Source organism: Centruroides sculpturatus, unplaced genomic scaffold, assembly GCF_000671375.1.
Source record: "Centruroides sculpturatus isolate CEXI.00-Female unplaced genomic scaffold, Cexi_2.0 scaffold254, whole genome shotgun sequence".
NCBI lineage: Eukaryota > Metazoa > Arthropoda > Arachnida > Scorpiones > Buthidae > Centruroides > Centruroides sculpturatus.
In genome coordinates, this window is record NW_019384488.1 from 379,780 (window position 1) to 397,945 (window position 18,166).

An 18,166-nucleotide genomic window follows, 5' to 3' on the forward strand; every position below is an offset into this window, starting at 1 on the left:
AGACAATGATTTGCATGCACCAGATCCTTGATTATCATCAGTTGAGGTTGAAGGCCTTCTGAGTCGAAGGTTATCTTCAACTAATTGACAACCACTTTTGAATTGGGTAAACCATTTGTAACACTGTGTACGACCTAAAGCACCATCTCTATAAGCTTGATTCAAAAGTTGAAATATTTCCGTAAAAGTTTTCCCCAGTTTCACGCAAAACTTCACATTGCATTGTTGCTCCTATAAATCGCACATTGAAAAAATTGCCACTAACACGGAAACACCTTTCACTTAAAAAAACAATAATGTGGGAATGAAATGAGATATCAACAATCTAAAGAAAGCAGCTTACTCGGTAGGCTATCACAAATGTAGTGTTGCCAACCTCACAACACTAGCACACACTGTTTCTGCCCTATTCAAAAAATTTTATTATTTTTTGAACAGACCCTGTATATGAAATAAGAATAAATTATTGAATACATTTTGTATGAATTTTCTATAATACTCTAAAGTAATAAATAAAAATATCTTTCTGTAAAAATCACATTAATTAATGTGACTCAATAGATTTAAGCATTTTAACCAATCAATATGAATTAATTTAATGTGACTCAATGGATAGTATGAGATCTTCACAGATACATGATATAAAATGATTGATTTTTAAATATATGCATTTAAGATAGTGGTATCTTGTGAATTAACAAAAGTTTTATTTTCAGTACATCTGGATATTACTAGAGTATTCAATAATGTTTTACTTCAACAAACTCAACCTCAGGACAGTCATGGTGATAAGACAGTTACTTGTCTCTATACTAATTGGTAAATAAAATTCATAATTTTTACAATACATTAAAGAAAATTATTTTGCAAAGAAACTTTAGTTCTTTTAAAAAGTAGAAAATAATTTTCATGAAATATTTGATCTGTACGGAATATCGATTTTATTGGATTTATCTGTGTATAATCAATTTTAAAAAATTAAACTATTAGACTATTACAAAAACATTGTTTAAAATTTTATTTTATAATTTTAGTTTCTTAATGATGAGATGATACTTCAGTTTTAATTATGTTCTGTCTTGGTTTAATATCTTTTAAAATTTGTAACTAAAAAATTCTTAATTAAAGATAAGTTTAAAATCTTTAAGATATTATTTAAAAATGCTATATAATTTAATAATTTGTTTAGGTATCTAGAAGTTTTGTTAAGAAGAGTTAGTACTGGACATATATGTTTTTCTCGTAATCAAAGGGCTTTTGTTACATTATCTGCTGAAGGACAGATTCCATTTAGTGCAGAAGAATTCTCAGACATCAATGGTAATGTTGAAGTTAAATGTTGTTTTAAGAATTTTGTAATAAATATCACACTGTAGAATCCTTAAAATTGTTAAATTTTCTATATAATTTTTGAAAGTATTTAAAGTAGTTTTGTTTATATTAATAATAATAATAATAAGGGTAAAAATTTGATTTTATTATTATTATCAATTTCAAATATGATTTGAAAAATTCTATAAAATAAAAGTTTGATAATTTGTTTTGAAAGAGGTCAAATGGATACCTGATAACACTTTTCCTGTAATAATAAAAAATGATAATTAAAAAAATATACAGGTTCACCAACATCTTGAGCTGACAATTTACAATTTATTTTAATTATATTAAACCTAGTTATAGCTTTTAAGAAAAGATGCAAATGTCAGTGGTACAAATATAAATTTAAATTAATATATACTTAAGTTCCTAGTAATCCATAGTGCTTTGGCAATATCAGGGATGTAATGTTGAGTTGTTATGTGATCTTGATGGTCCAGCAAAATCATTAAACCAACAATCTTTGGAATCAAGTATGTCAAAAAATCAGTGGTCAATCTATATAAAATATTTGTTGATTTATTATGATAGGAATTATAATTATAAAATTTTCTTTGCTTTATTTTAAACAAGCTATTTTAAGAGGATAACACTTGCATTGTTAGTTTTATGTAGGTTATTTTGATATGTTGTTAGTAAAAATATTACATTAACATTAATGAGCAATTATTTATTCTGATATTGTCACAATGCTGGGCTGCAATTTTTAATCATATTTTTAAATTTCTTTACTATAACAATATACTCTGTTTTAGTAGTGTCTTGCACCTGTACATCATACTTTTCCTGTTAACAATAGTCATACCAGTCATCTAACTCTGGAGAAAATTTTTGAATTTAAATAACATGACTTTTGATTCAAACTGGAAGTTTGTATACTGTTAACTGCCCTAAGCTTTTCATATCTAGTTTTGACTTTCATCTATCTAACTTTGTTTTCAAGATTAAGGAAGGACAGACAAACCAGTGGGAATTTATAGGTCTACAGTTTGAAAATTGCAAGCCAATAAATTCATATGTGATAGATATAAATTAAAAGAAGCTTAATTTTTTTCTGAAAATCAAAGAATTAGACATTTAATAATGTAGGAAAAATTAATCATATCATCAAAATATTATTCTCTGAAAAATTTCTTATTAAAGTCAAGAATTTGATCATTTTTGAGTTTTGTTACAAGTTAATGCTATATTGTTAAATTTTTTATAATAGTCATTTATAGTAAGTCAACATTTGGTTCATAACATGCAGCTATTGTGTTTTAGTCATAATTTGCTCACAATACATTAAAGCAATGTAAGTTAATTATATAGTAGCCATTGTTAAAAGTAATATTGCAAAACTCAGCAAATATCCATTATTGTTTAAATTTTACTAATTGTAATTTTATTTATTTAATATTAAAATTACACAGTATAGTTACACATAGTTTCTTAACTTTTTTTAATTATTGGAAACTCAATTTGTTAGAATTGCCATAACTTTATAAGTTATTGAAGCATAAGATTTACTGATTCAATTCTTATGCAGAGACTTAATAACAATATAAATACAGCTATCTTTTGTATAACATGGTAGTTATGTTCTGAAAAAATGCTATGTTATAAGAATCTGTGCTAAATGAAACATAGGGTTAAGTTCCAGAAGTTAGCAAAAGTATACTATTCTTTTTTGTTACTAAAAGACATGTTTATTAAAGCAATTGATAATTTATTTCCAATTACAGTCGGGAAAACCTTAAACGTGGTAGATATGTTTCACTTTATAAGAATTTCGCATTGTAGGAATCCTTAAATACATGAGCCAATCACAGCCTGGCACGTGTGCAGTTTACGGATTACGGTTTTTTTCTATAAAGTTTTCTTCTATAAAATTAATCGATTCTAGACTAATTTGACTCAACATTTCAAAAACACGTATAATTTTTTGGGAATAATCCGTATAAACTATGCTATAAACAAAAAATTGTAGGATTACTTACTGAGTGTGCACCGTTCGATGACACCATTGTTAAACTTGTTTTTGTCGCGGAGCAGTGCACCAAACAGCACTGCTCCGCAACAGTGCTGTTTGGTGCACTGTCGCGGAGCCTAATGAATGGCACAAATTTTGTTAATAGTTAATATAGCATTAACTATTAACAAAAAGTTTTCTGATAAGTTATTTTTCTGCGAAAAATTCGTTGAACTTTGGAGACATCATTAATAGAAATAATTTTTATGGCCATTGAATAAGAAATGTTTTTTCACAAGAAATGTATAAAATTACAGTACCTAATTTATATACTGTACAGATGATAGTAAACTCAACTTACCCCCCTAAACTCTCCATAGCATGTAAGTAATTTGGCTGCTTGTCCACTATTGGTCCAGATTTGACCAATCCTGTTGTGACACGAGTCGGCAATGACGTTTTACCGCATTTTACGAGTCTCTCTTAGTGTCTTTATACGAATACAGTCGCGATATATGAATCCACATTATATGAACCCGCATTATAGGGGTCTACTGTAATAATCAATTAAAAATACTGTATTACATGTTAATATTAATTTTAGTTAAACCAGGATGTTTCTTTTTACAAAATATCATTGCCGTCTCAGCTTTTTTGTTGATCTTAATCAGAACATTCAGCAATATTTTCATATTTTTTATTATAAAAATTTTTTATGGATGAAAAAAATAAAATATTTTATTAATTGAAAATTTATTCTAGTGGGCTGCATTTGTTCAGTCAAGTACCAAGCAATTTTTTTCCAGAATTTGTGTTTGAATACAAAATTGTCTGAGTACTGAGATACTGCTGTATTTCATTTGTCATTTTATAAATGATTAATTACCTACATTTAAAAAAAGTTTAGTAACACCTAAAAATGCTTAAATAAACTTTATTAAATATGAAGATTAATTTATAAAAACAAAACATAGTAACAGTGTTAAAGGCTAAAGTCTGAAAGCAACAACAACACCACTACCACCTGGTTGATAGGAAAGCTAAGCTAGGATAAGGAAGAAAAAAAATTGTACTATCAGATTTTATTAAAGTAAACCTAATGAATGGCACAAAAAAATTAAACATTTCAATATTCTAAAATCCATGGGCAAATTTGAGACAACACACATGCTTGCTTGAATTTAAAAAAACTCGAATAATGGAGTTTACATTAAAAAATTGCGAAAATTTTAAGGAGGTTTTTCCAACTATGTTAGAGTGAAACAGTTTAGTATGAGGAATACCTGTATATCATATTCTTGAAATTTAAACTTAGCTAACAGCTACTATGGACTTTAAATATTTTGTTGAATAAAAATGGTTCAACAGTCAAGTGCTTGATATATGTGAAGAGACGAGCTACTCTTTTACTCTATTAGCATATACTGCTTACTATTCCACAGTGTGATCAAATTTATTTACCAAAATGTAGAGTTGTTAATCAAGCAGTAATTGGTTGTGTAGTCATTATGTGGGTTTACTCTGTTTTCTCTGGGTTTTGGTTAACATGCTGCATCAGTATTTCAGTCTTGAAATGCTCAGTTGAATAGATCTTGAGGAATCTCATTTGAATTTTGCTGTACATTAACAAATCCAAGATGCATTAATTTTTAAATTGACAATATGTTAAATTTAGTATAAAACCAGAGAGAGAAAATAGCTATAAAATAAATTTTAATCATAATTTGTTCAATATTAATAATATAATTCAACAAAAGTTAGTTAAAGAATGTAAAATATATTTTAAAGTACCGTATTTTTATAAAAAAAAAGTATATTTAAAATATTTCAACTATGTTGTTTTCAGAGTTACGTGCCTTAGCTGAGCTAATTGGTCCATATGGAATGAAATATTTAAATGAAAGTTTAATGTGGCATATTGCTAGTCAAGTTACAGAATTGAAGGTAAATCAATTAATATTTATTTTCAATTATTGAAAAATTAAAAAGCTTACCATTTTTCACTTAATCCAAATATAACATTCATTATTTTCACAATATGAGACTATTTTATTCAGCTGTGAGGAATTCAATATATATTAAGATGAAATGTCATCTTTTTTGATGAGTAATTATTTATTGGTGTTCTTTATTAATAATTAGAAATACCATAAACAATGTAACATCCTTCAAAAATGTTAAAAATGTTTTGTCTTTTGATTGTTATTACTTCATACATATAAATATTTCATTTAACAAACTGAACAAATATTAGTGCATTTATAAGTATACCAGAACAAGTAATAGGTTTTTTACTAATTTTAAGATAGAAGTAAGTATTTATGCCTTTACACATATACTGTATTTGCTCGCATATAAGATGACCTCACATATAGGATGAGGTGTGACTTTAAAGACCAAAATAAAAAAAAATTAGATTCTAATTTCATATAATCACAAGTAAAATATCAAATGAACATAAATGCACACATTATCCTGCAAAAATTACTGGCATTTTAAACTTCAAGAAAAAAATCTTGTAAAATCAACAACATAATTTGTTCATGTAAAGCTGGACAATCGGGAACCTTTTTTTGCCAATTCTTAACAGTCAAATCCACTCTCCATCAATTACACTTAAGAGTTTCTATGAATTCTGATTTTTGAATAATTATCTGTTTTCATGTGGGAATGGATTAAAACTTATATCATGCTCTCACATAATTTTGGAATTTCAATTCAAAAGCTTTGTTATTTCTATTGCTATTCATCTTTAATCCTGACAATATACAAGAATGTTTCAAACAACCTAGATAAAATACTTTTGTTTTAAATACAAGAGAGTAAGCATCTAGTAAAAAATGTGAATACACGGTTCACAAAAATTATTTTAAACATTCTTTGCATTTTTGCAAAGAATCTTTCACTCACACATGTAGGACGACCTAGGAATTTGAAGCAGTGAAAAATGAATAAAAACTTCATCTTATATGTGAGTAAATATGGTATTTACTTTAAAAAATTCTGTTTTACTCAGGTTTGAATTTGAACTTTATTATATATTTTTAATAATTTAGAAACTAAAACATTAAAAAAGTTTTTTGAAAGGGTTTTAAGAAAATTGTAATTCTGATTCAAATACCTTCAATTTTGTATTGTCAATAATTTTAAATTAATAATTCTAAAAAACAGAATGAATTTCAATATAATTAACTTTTAAGAAAATAGAAAAAAAAAATTATTCAGTTACAGTTAAAATTTTAAAAGATGCAGATTTTAGACATGTAGTGTAAACAAAAACAGTAAACTATTCAATGTCCTTTGTTTAATATATTTTTCATTGGTCAAAATGCATTTTGACACTACAGACATTTTAGAAATTACAATTTTAAGATATCTATAAATATCATAAAATAAATTTTTTTATATTGTAAGTCTTCTGATTAAAATATATCAGAAGATTTGCAATATAAAAAAATTTATTTTGAATAGGAATTCTTATCTATCATAATTTTTAAAAGATTGATTAAACGTGGCATTTTATAAACCAGACAGTTGAAACAAGTGTATATTCTGTTAGCAGAAAACATAAAAACATGAAACAAAAGCCTTGCCTTGAAAGTTAAAATAACAACTTTCAAAGTTTTATTTTATGTCTTGAATATAATTTGTGCAAATATGCTAAAAATAAGAATTAGTTTTCTCAGAAATAGTCATTTATTAAATTCTATTTAGCTTTCCTGTTTCTGGCTATTTTGTTATATGGCTTAAAAAGAATAAAAAAGTTTGGTTTTTTATCTAAAATTATATTTTGAAATTAAAAAAGTAATTTTCCTAAAGCCCATTTTATTATAAGGAATTTAGATGATAAGTCATTTAATAGATAAAATGTCAATTCCAATATTTATTAGTTAACTTATCAGTATAAGAAAAGTAAAGTTTACATTGAGATTATTGAGTTATTAAAATATCTGTAAAATAAATGAGACAAAATTATTTTATTTTAATATTAGAAATTGGTGGTCACAAACAAAGATATCCTGGTAGCTTTGAGATCAAATTATGATAAACCTGAACAAATGAGGGAACTCTTTAGAAGATTACAACGTAAGTTTGTTAATAAAAATTGTATTTTATAGAGAATAATGTTTGGTAAATAATTTCTCATAAAAATCAATTTAGATATTAGATATTAAAATTCTGAATATATAAAAATTCAAATCCTTTAATAAGAAATTCAAAAAGAAATGTGAATATTTTCAACTTCATTTCGTATTAAGATTTGTTTTAGATGAAGTTTTAAAATATTGATACAATTGTTTCTACAACAACAATTCTAATGCAAACTAACAATGGTATAGACATATATCTGGTAATATCTAGCCACAATTTTATTGCACACTAGCTTACCCATTGCGCATTGCTGCAATCTCAGAAGAAACAAAATTCAAGCAAACTCGTTATGATAAAATTAAATTTACATTTTATCATTTTTATTGAAACTTATTATTATTATTAATTTTCATTGGGAAAACATTTCAAAGTGTTGTTTCAATTCTATTTATTTATTGGAGTGCTTGTGGATACACAATATTTTTTGTTTTTTCGTCTGGTGTGTACACGAAAAATCAGGTGGTTTTCTGACGCATCAGCTGGCCATACACACATATACTTGTACATGTGAGAAGCACGGATTCTTTAAATTTAGCCCACATACTTGCAGAGATTGTTAGAAGTGCGATATTCCCCATTTTTATATATATTTTTTAATCCTTTATAATTTTGATTATTTAATTGCTCCTTCCTCTCTTCCTTGGCATGTTGTGAAATTTCTGATAGTTGGATAATAAACTGTTTTATTGTAATTTGTCTTTTTAAATTATTTTGAGATGATATTAAAATTTGGAAAAGGGGGATTCTAGATCAGTAAAATAGGCGAATTTCCTTCTACAACTTCGGTTGTTGTTTGGGATACAGTTAAGGTTTTAACAAAGTTCGAGCGAATACATAATTAGCAAAAAAAAGTTGAAATAAAGTGATTAAACAAAAATTATTACAAATATCGTAAATAACAAATGCATATATAGAGATATTTTTTGGAGGGGGAAATGGTCTTCACAATTTGAAATCGATCAAACACACAGTAAAATGCTCATATACATGCACGCCATCTATCGTAGGATAAATGTACTATGCCAGAAACCTTCATGGGAGTGTATTAAACAACTTCCCAAAGTTTCACGGTAATTGGATAAACGGTGTGGTAATGCATGAAGGACAGACACACACACATTTATTTATATATATATATATAGATAAGAGAGAAGATGCAAAGTGGTTGTTGTTCTTTTGTACAAATTTATAAGTTCAAAAAGGTTTATGTAGGAAAGATGAAATTATATTCTAGCAGAATGAAATCTTATTTACTATTCATTTTTAGATGTTTAATATTTTCTGGACAGATAACATAGTTAACTGCAAATAATTCAGATACCAATGCTACTACGGCTACTGAAACTAGTACTAGTACATCTCAAACACCTGTTACATTACCCCCAGCAGCATAATCATTAATGGCAGCAGTTGTGTAGTATCAATAGTAATAGTAATGTAAACTACCAAAACTTCTGGTAGGGAGGATTTGTCTTCTACAAGTCCTCCAATTACTGCACTTCTTCCATCTGTTAGTGATATGTAAAGTACAGTACAGAAATACAGGTACAAATACAGTGAAGCTGGACTGTGTATGGTGTAAATGGCACTACTTGTATAAAATTGGAGGCTGCCATTCAATTTAGGATTACATATGAACATATCAGTGGGAATAATGTTACAGCTAAACTTTAATTTACCAGTAAATGCAACTGCAGAAAATAATACCTGTGAACATGCTTAAAGAAAATTTCAAATGTATTTTGTCCAAACATTAGTCTTAGCTGTATGTTTGGACAAAATACATTGAAATTTTCTTTAAAAATATTCTAACATGATGTAAACAAAATGTTACTAAAGCATATAATACACTTATTATTAACAAATTATCATACAGAAATTATTTTAGTGTATATTCTATATTACACATCTTACAAGGGAACTGTCGGAGTGGCATCTAATAAATTTTAATAAAATTTAGTTAATAGTTACGTTAAAAGTATACAAACTCTATATTAAATTTGTAGTATTCACTAAAAGAGTTAATCAGAGTTATTAGCGATCAAATGTCGTACTATTTTATATGCGGATTTTTAAAAGTGAAAGGGTCGCGGAGGAAGACGGCGATATTACATTTAGAATAAATTCTGGAATTTTCGAAAATGGGAGAAGAATTAATAACATTTAGTTAATAATTATGTTAAAAGCATGCAATCTCTATATTAAATCTGTAGTACTTACTAAAAGTATTAATCAGGATTAATAACTATTAAATGTCGTACTATTTTATAGTAGTTTAATACGAATATGCAGATTTTTAGTAGTGAAAGGGTCGCGGAGGAAGGCGGCGATATTACATTTAAGAATAAATTTTGGAATTTTCAAAAATGGTTGAAGAATTAATAAAATTTTGTATACTTTTAACATAATTATTAACTAAATGTTATTAATTCTTCTCCCATTTTCGAAAATTCCAGAATTTATTCTAAATGTAATATCGCCGTCTTCCTCCGCGACCCTTTCACTTTTAAAAATCCGCATATAAAATAGTACGACATTTGATTGCTAATAACTCTGATTAACTCTTTTAGTGAATACTACAAATTTAATATAGAGTTTGTATACTTTTAACGTAACTATTAACTAAATTTTATTAAAATTTATTAGATGCCACTCCGACAGTTCCCTTGTTAATGTTCATAGTTGAAGATTTCTAATCTTTAAATATACATTGTAGGTTTGATATGATTACTCAGGTCTGAAAATTCAGTTTGCATTATGCATATTAAGTGAGTCTATGTTAAACTATATTGGGTTTATACTGTATATATTGCTATAATACATAAAGAAAAAGACATGAAATCTTATAGTGAAATTTTTTTGGTTGCTGAAAATAAAGATTTCTATTAAATTTGAAAGACATAAAATTGACTCCAGTCATTAACCACATTATAAGTAATTCTGAATTGTATCAAACATCATTATATTGGGTCTACAATGTGTAATTATTTGCAAAATTTCTTTTGTCAGCAGTTTTCTTCATCAAAATGACTAATTTCTATAACATTTAATTTTCATTAGATTATAATACATATTTAAAAACATATTTCATTTTACAGACATGGTACATTTATTTATTTAAGATGTTAATTGTAGCTAAGAAAGGGAAAGAATGCCATGATCTTACTTTGCCATTAAAATAATATAGATTTTAAAAAATATTACAAATTTTTATTCAATACAGATTATTAATAATTTTAAGGAAGTTATTATAAAATGTTTAAAATGAGATGGAACAAAAAAAAATTTAACACTAAGTGATATGTTTTAAGTTATTAAGGGAAGATTATATTATGTATAGAATGCAATATTTAAATTAAAAAATTTTATTTCATTGTGTATTAACTGCTTTTTCTTTCCTGGTTTCTTAAACAGTTCTTTTTTTAAGAAAAAGATTAACAGAGAATCTTGTTATCTTTAAAACTCTTCTTTTTAGCATTCTGTCATTCAAGAATTTTTTTTTCCTTTCATGCATATAGGACCAAAGATGGCCCAAAGTAAGGGAAATTATTCTTATTCTTGTTGTTTAGTTATTATATATAATAAATTTTTTATTATAAACTATAAATATTTCTTTATATGAAAATTTGATCTATTGTAGAAAATAAAGAAATTGTTAAAAATTAATAAAATTCTTTTGAATTTAATAGTTTTTGTAGTACTACATTAAAATTTCATATCAAAGTAAATCAGTGTGAATAGTTTTTGTTGAGATTAAATTTGTTTCTCTCTTAAAATTAATAATTCTCTAACTTAATATACTGTATATGTGAATGGTCCTATCACACTATTTAATATAATAATCATTGATTTTATAATTATATTTTGTTTTGAAACTTATTATTTAATTTTTTAAATAAGAAATATTCTAATATTGATAAAACTTTATGCTGTATCTATAAAAATAATAATAATGAAATTATTTGCAAATGTTTTTATTTTTTAAATTACTAATTGACAATTAAATTAAATACTACATAGGAAATACTTTTTGTTAAGTAAGTTATTCTATTGAATAGTGGATAGAAAGTATTAATAAAATAAGTAAAATATTAATTACAAATAGCATTAAACTGAGATATTTTGGATACTTATGATAAATATAATTTGAACATTTGTTTATTTAATCATAAATTAACTGAGTAATCAAGTTATATTTATTATTTTAATGTTTAATCAAATTGTTTAACAGAAATTTTTTAATTTAAATTAAATCAGCAACAATTATATAGAATTAGATGAATATAGCATATTTTATTTAATAATTATAATAGTAAAATATATATTTTTTCTTTGAGTAGATGTAGATAATGTTCTCCAAAGAATGACTATTATTGGAGTGATTCTTTGTTTCCGCACACTAGCACAAGATGCCTTGAATGACGTGAGTAATTAATGTTTGTTTTTTTTTACAAGAGTGTTATATAATTTTTTTCATGCAAAGAGAACAGATGGAAAAAGAATTTTCCATTTGTTTTCTTTGCACGAAGAAGGTTAAGTTGTAATTTCATCAAAAGAATCTGCAAATGTAAATATATATAAAAATTATTTTAAAATAGTACTTTTAATAAAAAGTGAAATATAAGCATGATTAAATGAAATTATACTGTATTAAATTTTTACTAAGAGGTTTGATGAAGGCAAAGATACAGATGTTATATAAATAGAAAGGGATCATCACAAATAGGCTAAGGTGAACAGTTTTCAGATGGTTCATGGTTAGATGTGACATCATCAAAAAGATGTGTTTACTTTTGTGCTAGTGAATATATGCATTTCATTCTCAATTATTCTTTCCTTGTTTCTGGATTTGTTTATTTTATCTAAATTTACATTCTGAAAACCTATACTGTATCTGTTATGATGATAATAATTTATTGTTGTATGTATAAAAGTGCAAACTAAATGTTTAAATCTACTCTATTTGCATTATTATGTCTAAGTTTACAATGATATAAAAGAATTTGCTAAACCAAAGTCTCTGCATACATCTGCCTTTTCTCTTCCACTTTCCTCTTGTGTTGTACAATAGTTTAGTAACAAATCAGGTGAAATGGCTAGCTTAAAAAGGAAAGTGTTAATTATTTCTACTTTGCAGTCTAATGTTAAAATAATTCAGGAATGGACAGCACACTGATCATTTAATAGGAGAAACTTCTTAACATATAGGCGTTAAAATATGAATGAATGTCACTAGATCAACAAGTGCTTTAGACAATAATTATTTTCGTCTTCGTCAGGTCGTTAAAAATGGTTAAAGCCCTTTTTTTGAATATGAATATCAAATTATTCCAATGGTATTAATGTTTGGAACGAAAGCAACGGTAGAACGTAAGAAAAAGAATGTAAATAAAAACATGCGCATGTGCTATAAGCCTCCAAATTGTGGAGCTAGATATTGTCTTAGGCAGTTATACAAGTTAACCCACAAAGGGGACAATCAAGTGTGGGGGCGTTGCACGGATTTAGTATGTTGGTAAGGAGGGCTTCCCAAATATACACGAGGCTTCTGTTATTACAATGTCTTAGTATGACCACCTGGCCCCACAACAGGGTGTGTTGGTGTTGCAACACCATTCTAGCGAGCTCAGTTTCATTCTTGCCTGCCCTGATAGAACACTGATGTTCTGAAATACAATAAGACAACATTCTGGTTGTTGCAACCCCCCAATCTTTCTAGTGTGGAAGTAGGATCTCTGTCGTTGGATAGCAACCTCCTAAGACTTGACCATGGAGAAACTGGCAGAAAAAGCACATGTCACGTAAAAATACAGCAGCCTGGGAAGGACTATTGTGGATTCTTTTGGGAGCTGTAGTGTAGTAGCAGGAAAAAGTGATCTTTTTATCTTATTTAAGATGTACATAAACTTGGCATTAGTATAGCCTGCCTCATTTACCACAGAGCGAATAACATTAAGCTCAGTATCGTTAGCAGCAAGGCCCTTCTGATTAAAGGGGCAATTGCCACATTGATGTAATGTTGTGGCTGGTATGCGGAACTTCATAATTTTTAGATCCAAAAATGCAATTTCCCTTTCATTGTCTTTTTCCCAAGTAAAATTAATTGTGGGATAAACAGTCGCGAGGAATTCTTCATGGGTATCCTGCCAAGCTACAAGAATATCATCAACGTATCTAAGGTATAACAGTGGATATGCTATCGTGAGGGGAAAGCTAAAAACCTTGAATTCAATATTCCTCATGATCAACTCCACCAAAACCGCTGAAAGTGGTGAGCCCATCGGGACTCCTTGCTGATGTAGATATACTTTGCCCTTGAACTGAAAATAATTATTTTCGGAAATAAAAAGCAGAGCTTCTCATAACTCTAAAACTTCTTGCACTGTAAAGTCTTTCTTGATTAGTAGCGCATTAGCAAGCATAACAGCCTCAAACTGCAGTACCGAGGGGTAAAGAGCAACTACATCCAACCTGTAGAAACTATACTTATTTTGTGAAATGTCATTTAGGACAGAAGATATATGGGCCTTCGCCGCAACGGAAGAAGAGGTAACCAAAAAGGAAGGAGGTAGGAGCCAACTTAATAACTTGGCCAGTGCCTTTTCAATATGGAAGGCTGGACGGGTCCTTTTATTAACTAATGGTCTCAATGGCTAACCCTCCTTATGGGTTTTAACCTCAAAAAAGAGCAAGCTACATTGGACGGGGGTTCGACACACCCGGGAAGAGCAGAAATAGTTGGAAGAGATACTATTTTCTTAACTTTTCTTAGGATGGTATAAGTTGGATCAGTTTGCAAGGGCACCGCATGGGAATGGCTGAGGAAGTCGGTGGCCCTGGTTACAAAATCTTCCTCCTTACATAAAACAAACTTTTCTCTTTGTCCGAGATCAGGAGCCGTAAATTGTTCGTTTTCAAGTACCGCCTTACAAGATGTCTGTTGCCATAATTTCCGCTGGCAACCATGGATTGCTTTTGAGAAGTGAGCACAGAAACAATGGAAAGTTCCATGTTTGGGAACTTGGTTGAGGCTTGACAGCTCTTCAATGCTGCCAGAACTGCCAGAATCATATCCGATGTGCAGGTACCACATAATGGAGGGATAAATTTAGGTCCTCTTTGTATAATCTTGAGAATCGAGACTGGAACTTGCTCTTCTGTATAATTGTAGAACAAGGTTGGTTGCAATGCTTGCACTGCTTTCTTGTAGATTCTAGGAGCCAATTGAATTTCACCTTCTCAGCAAAGGAAGAAGCAATTATCATCGAAAGCGCTTGTCGATCTAGTGAGATTCATTCGTACTTTCTAACGCCTATATGTTAAGAAGTTTCTTAACATTGTTAAAATTTATAACATCTTCACAATTGATGACTGTTCGGTACACCAATAACAAATTAGAACTCAGTCAGCGAGACGGGTCCAACTCGAATTTCCCACTTCCACATTGACCTTATATAGTCGTTGACAGCTGTTGGCCAACCAATCAACAGCTATGCTAGTCATAGCTCTATTCCAGGTCAGCCACATGGCGTGATATTTCACCAACCATCTCTTCCTTGATACGCATGTGTCACCAATCATGATCTTCTATGATCTTTCCTCGGCAGCATCTGTTACCAGTTCAAATTGGCCAATCATGTCATTATACGATATCACCATGAAACAAGTAACTATGTGAACTAACCCTATCATCACGTCGTTTAAAGATATGATGAACCTCACCCCACCCCACTGAAGTCAGGTGGTGAGAGTATCACCCACAGTCGTTCTATAGGAAGTGGACTCTGACCCTAGAAACTGAATATGTAGTACATGTACTGCATTTTCTTTGTTATATAAAATTTATAATCTAATTTTGTAAATCTGGGAGTGTTTTATGTCATTACAAGTGGGTCTTTTAACATTATCTAGTACAGTAGACCCCCTATAACGCGGTAGATACGTTCCTCGTTATACAAATTTTGCGTTGTAGGAATCCTTAAATACATGAGCCAATCACAGCCCGACATGTGTGAAGTTTAGGGACTACAGCTGTTTGAAAGGTTTTCTTCCATAAAATTAATCAATTCTAGACTAATTCGACTTAACATTTCCAAAACACGTATAATTTTTTGGGAATAATCCGTATAAACTATGCTATAAACAAAAAATTGTAGGATTACTTACTGAGTGTGCACCATTCGACGTCACCATTGCTTAAGCTTGTTTTAGTCGTGGAGCAGCACACCAAACGGCGGTCGCGATTTCTGATGTTATTTTTCTGCGAAAAATTTGTTGAACTTTGGAGACATCATTAATAGAAATAATTTTTATGGCCATTGAATAAGAGATGTTTCTTTCACAAGAAATGTATAAAATTACAGTCCTGTATTAGACTTACGGTACCTAATTTACATACTGTACAGACGATAGTAAACTCAACTTACTCGCATAAACTCTCCGTAGCAGAAAGTAGTTCGGCTGCTTGTCCGCGATGACGTTTTACCGCATATATTGTCGCAATTTTTTGCCTCGTTATAGGGGTGTCTACTGTATAGTAAAATCATGGGACCAATAAAAATTTGACATTATATTAGGGTTGTTACATCTGATGATGATATAAATACAGTTTTAACCTGATTATCTGTACTGTCCGAATATTTTATAATGAGATATACGGTAGAACCTCGATTATCCGGACTAATTGGGGATGAAGGTAGTCTGGATAAGGAAAAATCCGGATAATCGAAACAAATACTTTAATTTGTCTTTTCATGATAATACAACACATTTTCTTTTCGATGACATATTGGTAATATTAAAAGTAAATACTGTATTTAAATCGTGATCAAATTTTCAAGAAACAAACGTTCGTATTGCATTTGGACTACTACTGACCAACGCTAACAGACTATCTATTGTTTAAAAGGCCCTCTGGTGGCGCAAGAAGACGGATTTTATAAAATAAAAAGCATTTGAAACTGCATTTTTATGAATAAAAATTTGACAAACTATTTATCGTTTTACGACGAGTAAAATTTTTTTGTCACGTTCGTGGCTTTTAAGTAATGCATAAACCTTCGAGGCGCGAGGCCCTTCGGACCACAAGGCATAAGTGGTGGCCCACGTGGCCCACATTGCCCATAAGCTGTCCATACACCGCCCTTGGTCATAGAAATGATGTAATTTGAATATAAATGATTTATAAATACGTATGTCAAGTTATATTTTTATTACTATATAAAAAATATTTTTAAGAGTTTACGACCACTGTGCCGGTTAAAACAAAAAAAGTTATGCATTCCATCACATACATAAACAGTGTCGTAATTTGCCAAGTGCAAATCAGCAAATTCGTAAAATTTTTGTTTATTTTGAACAATCCGGATAATGGAGGTTCTACTGTATTTAGTTTTTATTCGGTTTATTTTAAACCTTTGCAGGACTGTATATATGTAAGTTAGTTGAAAAATTTAGTTACATAAACTAAATCAAAACAAATTTGTACCACATGTATTTTTGAATAAACCTCTCAATACATATACAATCATTTAAATATTTCTGCAGGCAACAATAAACTTCCTAAATAAGAATTTTATATGGACTGATGATGATTAAAATGTCTTTTGATGATTAAAATGTCTTTTTTTCCAGGTATTAACTGATCGTATTCCATTCTTATTGAGCTCTATTGTTGATTTTAAACATCATGTACCAAATGGAGATTCTATGGTATGATAATGTTAACTTACTGTAATTTTATAGCTCTTGTATAAATTTTATTTAAATATAAGTAATTTCTAAAATTAAAGTGTTTGAAAAGTCTTAAATCAGTTTCTGGGATAATTAATTATTATAAGTTTAAATATAATAAATCAAATATCTATACTGTATAAATCTGAAAATATGATATTAACCTTAATCTTCTTTCATTTACTTCAAGCTTGAGAATATCAGATTACAGGTTAGCAAATCTTTGAAATTTTTAATATTTACATATGATTGCATGCTTACTGTATATACTACCATAATTTTTCAACTTCATTATTTAATAAATGCAATACTAATCAAAATGGCTATGGTTATTCTGCTTTGGATATGGGGTTACATAATTTAATTCTTACAAAATTTAACTGTTTAAAGTTTTCATCTTATTTTTTTAATATAATAATATGATAATTTTTTCTTTCAAAATAAATGCTTATTTTGAATAAAAATAGTCTGTTTAAATAGTAAGTATTATATATATATATATATATATCCATGGTGGCCAAACTGCAGATTGTTTACTGCAAATGGCTCTTCTGGACTTACAATTTATTTTTATGAACTAATAGATAATGCAGCTCTTGCATATTTTTGATAAGCATATGACTCCTGTTGTGACAAGGTTTGGCCATCTCTGATGTATATGTTAAATAATTGCTTATTTTTTAAAAATAAAATCTGATGATAATTATTACTTTTACTTGAAATCAATAGAAATTTTAAAATATAAACATAATATTGCATTAAAGAAAAAAATTCTAGACCAGATATTCTCAAATGTTAGCCATTGTGACTGCATGTAACCACAATGGCTGTACCTAATTTCAGTGCTGCTGCCACTAGCTTTATCCATATGGTTTTTGTAATGAAGAAAAGATAGAATATTGGATAAACTGAAATCAGAAAAACTGTTGTTAATTTTCTAAATAAATTATGGTA

General features: G+C 28.6%; 1 protein-coding gene across 1 annotated transcript in view; it reads left to right on the top strand.

Annotated features, from left to right (window-relative positions):
- Positions 1–18,166, top strand: part of LOC111621650 (membrane-associated protein Hem-like) — a 92,165-nt gene that overhangs the window by 64,783 nt on the left and 9,216 nt on the right. Inside the window, exons 27-34 of the mRNA XM_023363857.1 lie at positions 717–819; positions 1,190–1,320; positions 5,175–5,272; positions 7,321–7,414; positions 10,999–11,016; positions 11,821–11,903; positions 17,114–17,191; positions 17,403–17,423. Of these exons, the coding sequence (XP_023219625.1) occupies positions 717–819; positions 1,190–1,320; positions 5,175–5,272; positions 7,321–7,414; positions 10,999–11,016; positions 11,821–11,903; positions 17,114–17,191; positions 17,403–17,423 (626 nt within the window). The remainder of the gene's footprint in view (positions 1–716; positions 820–1,189; positions 1,321–5,174; positions 5,273–7,320; positions 7,415–10,998; positions 11,017–11,820; positions 11,904–17,113; positions 17,192–17,402; positions 17,424–18,166) is intronic.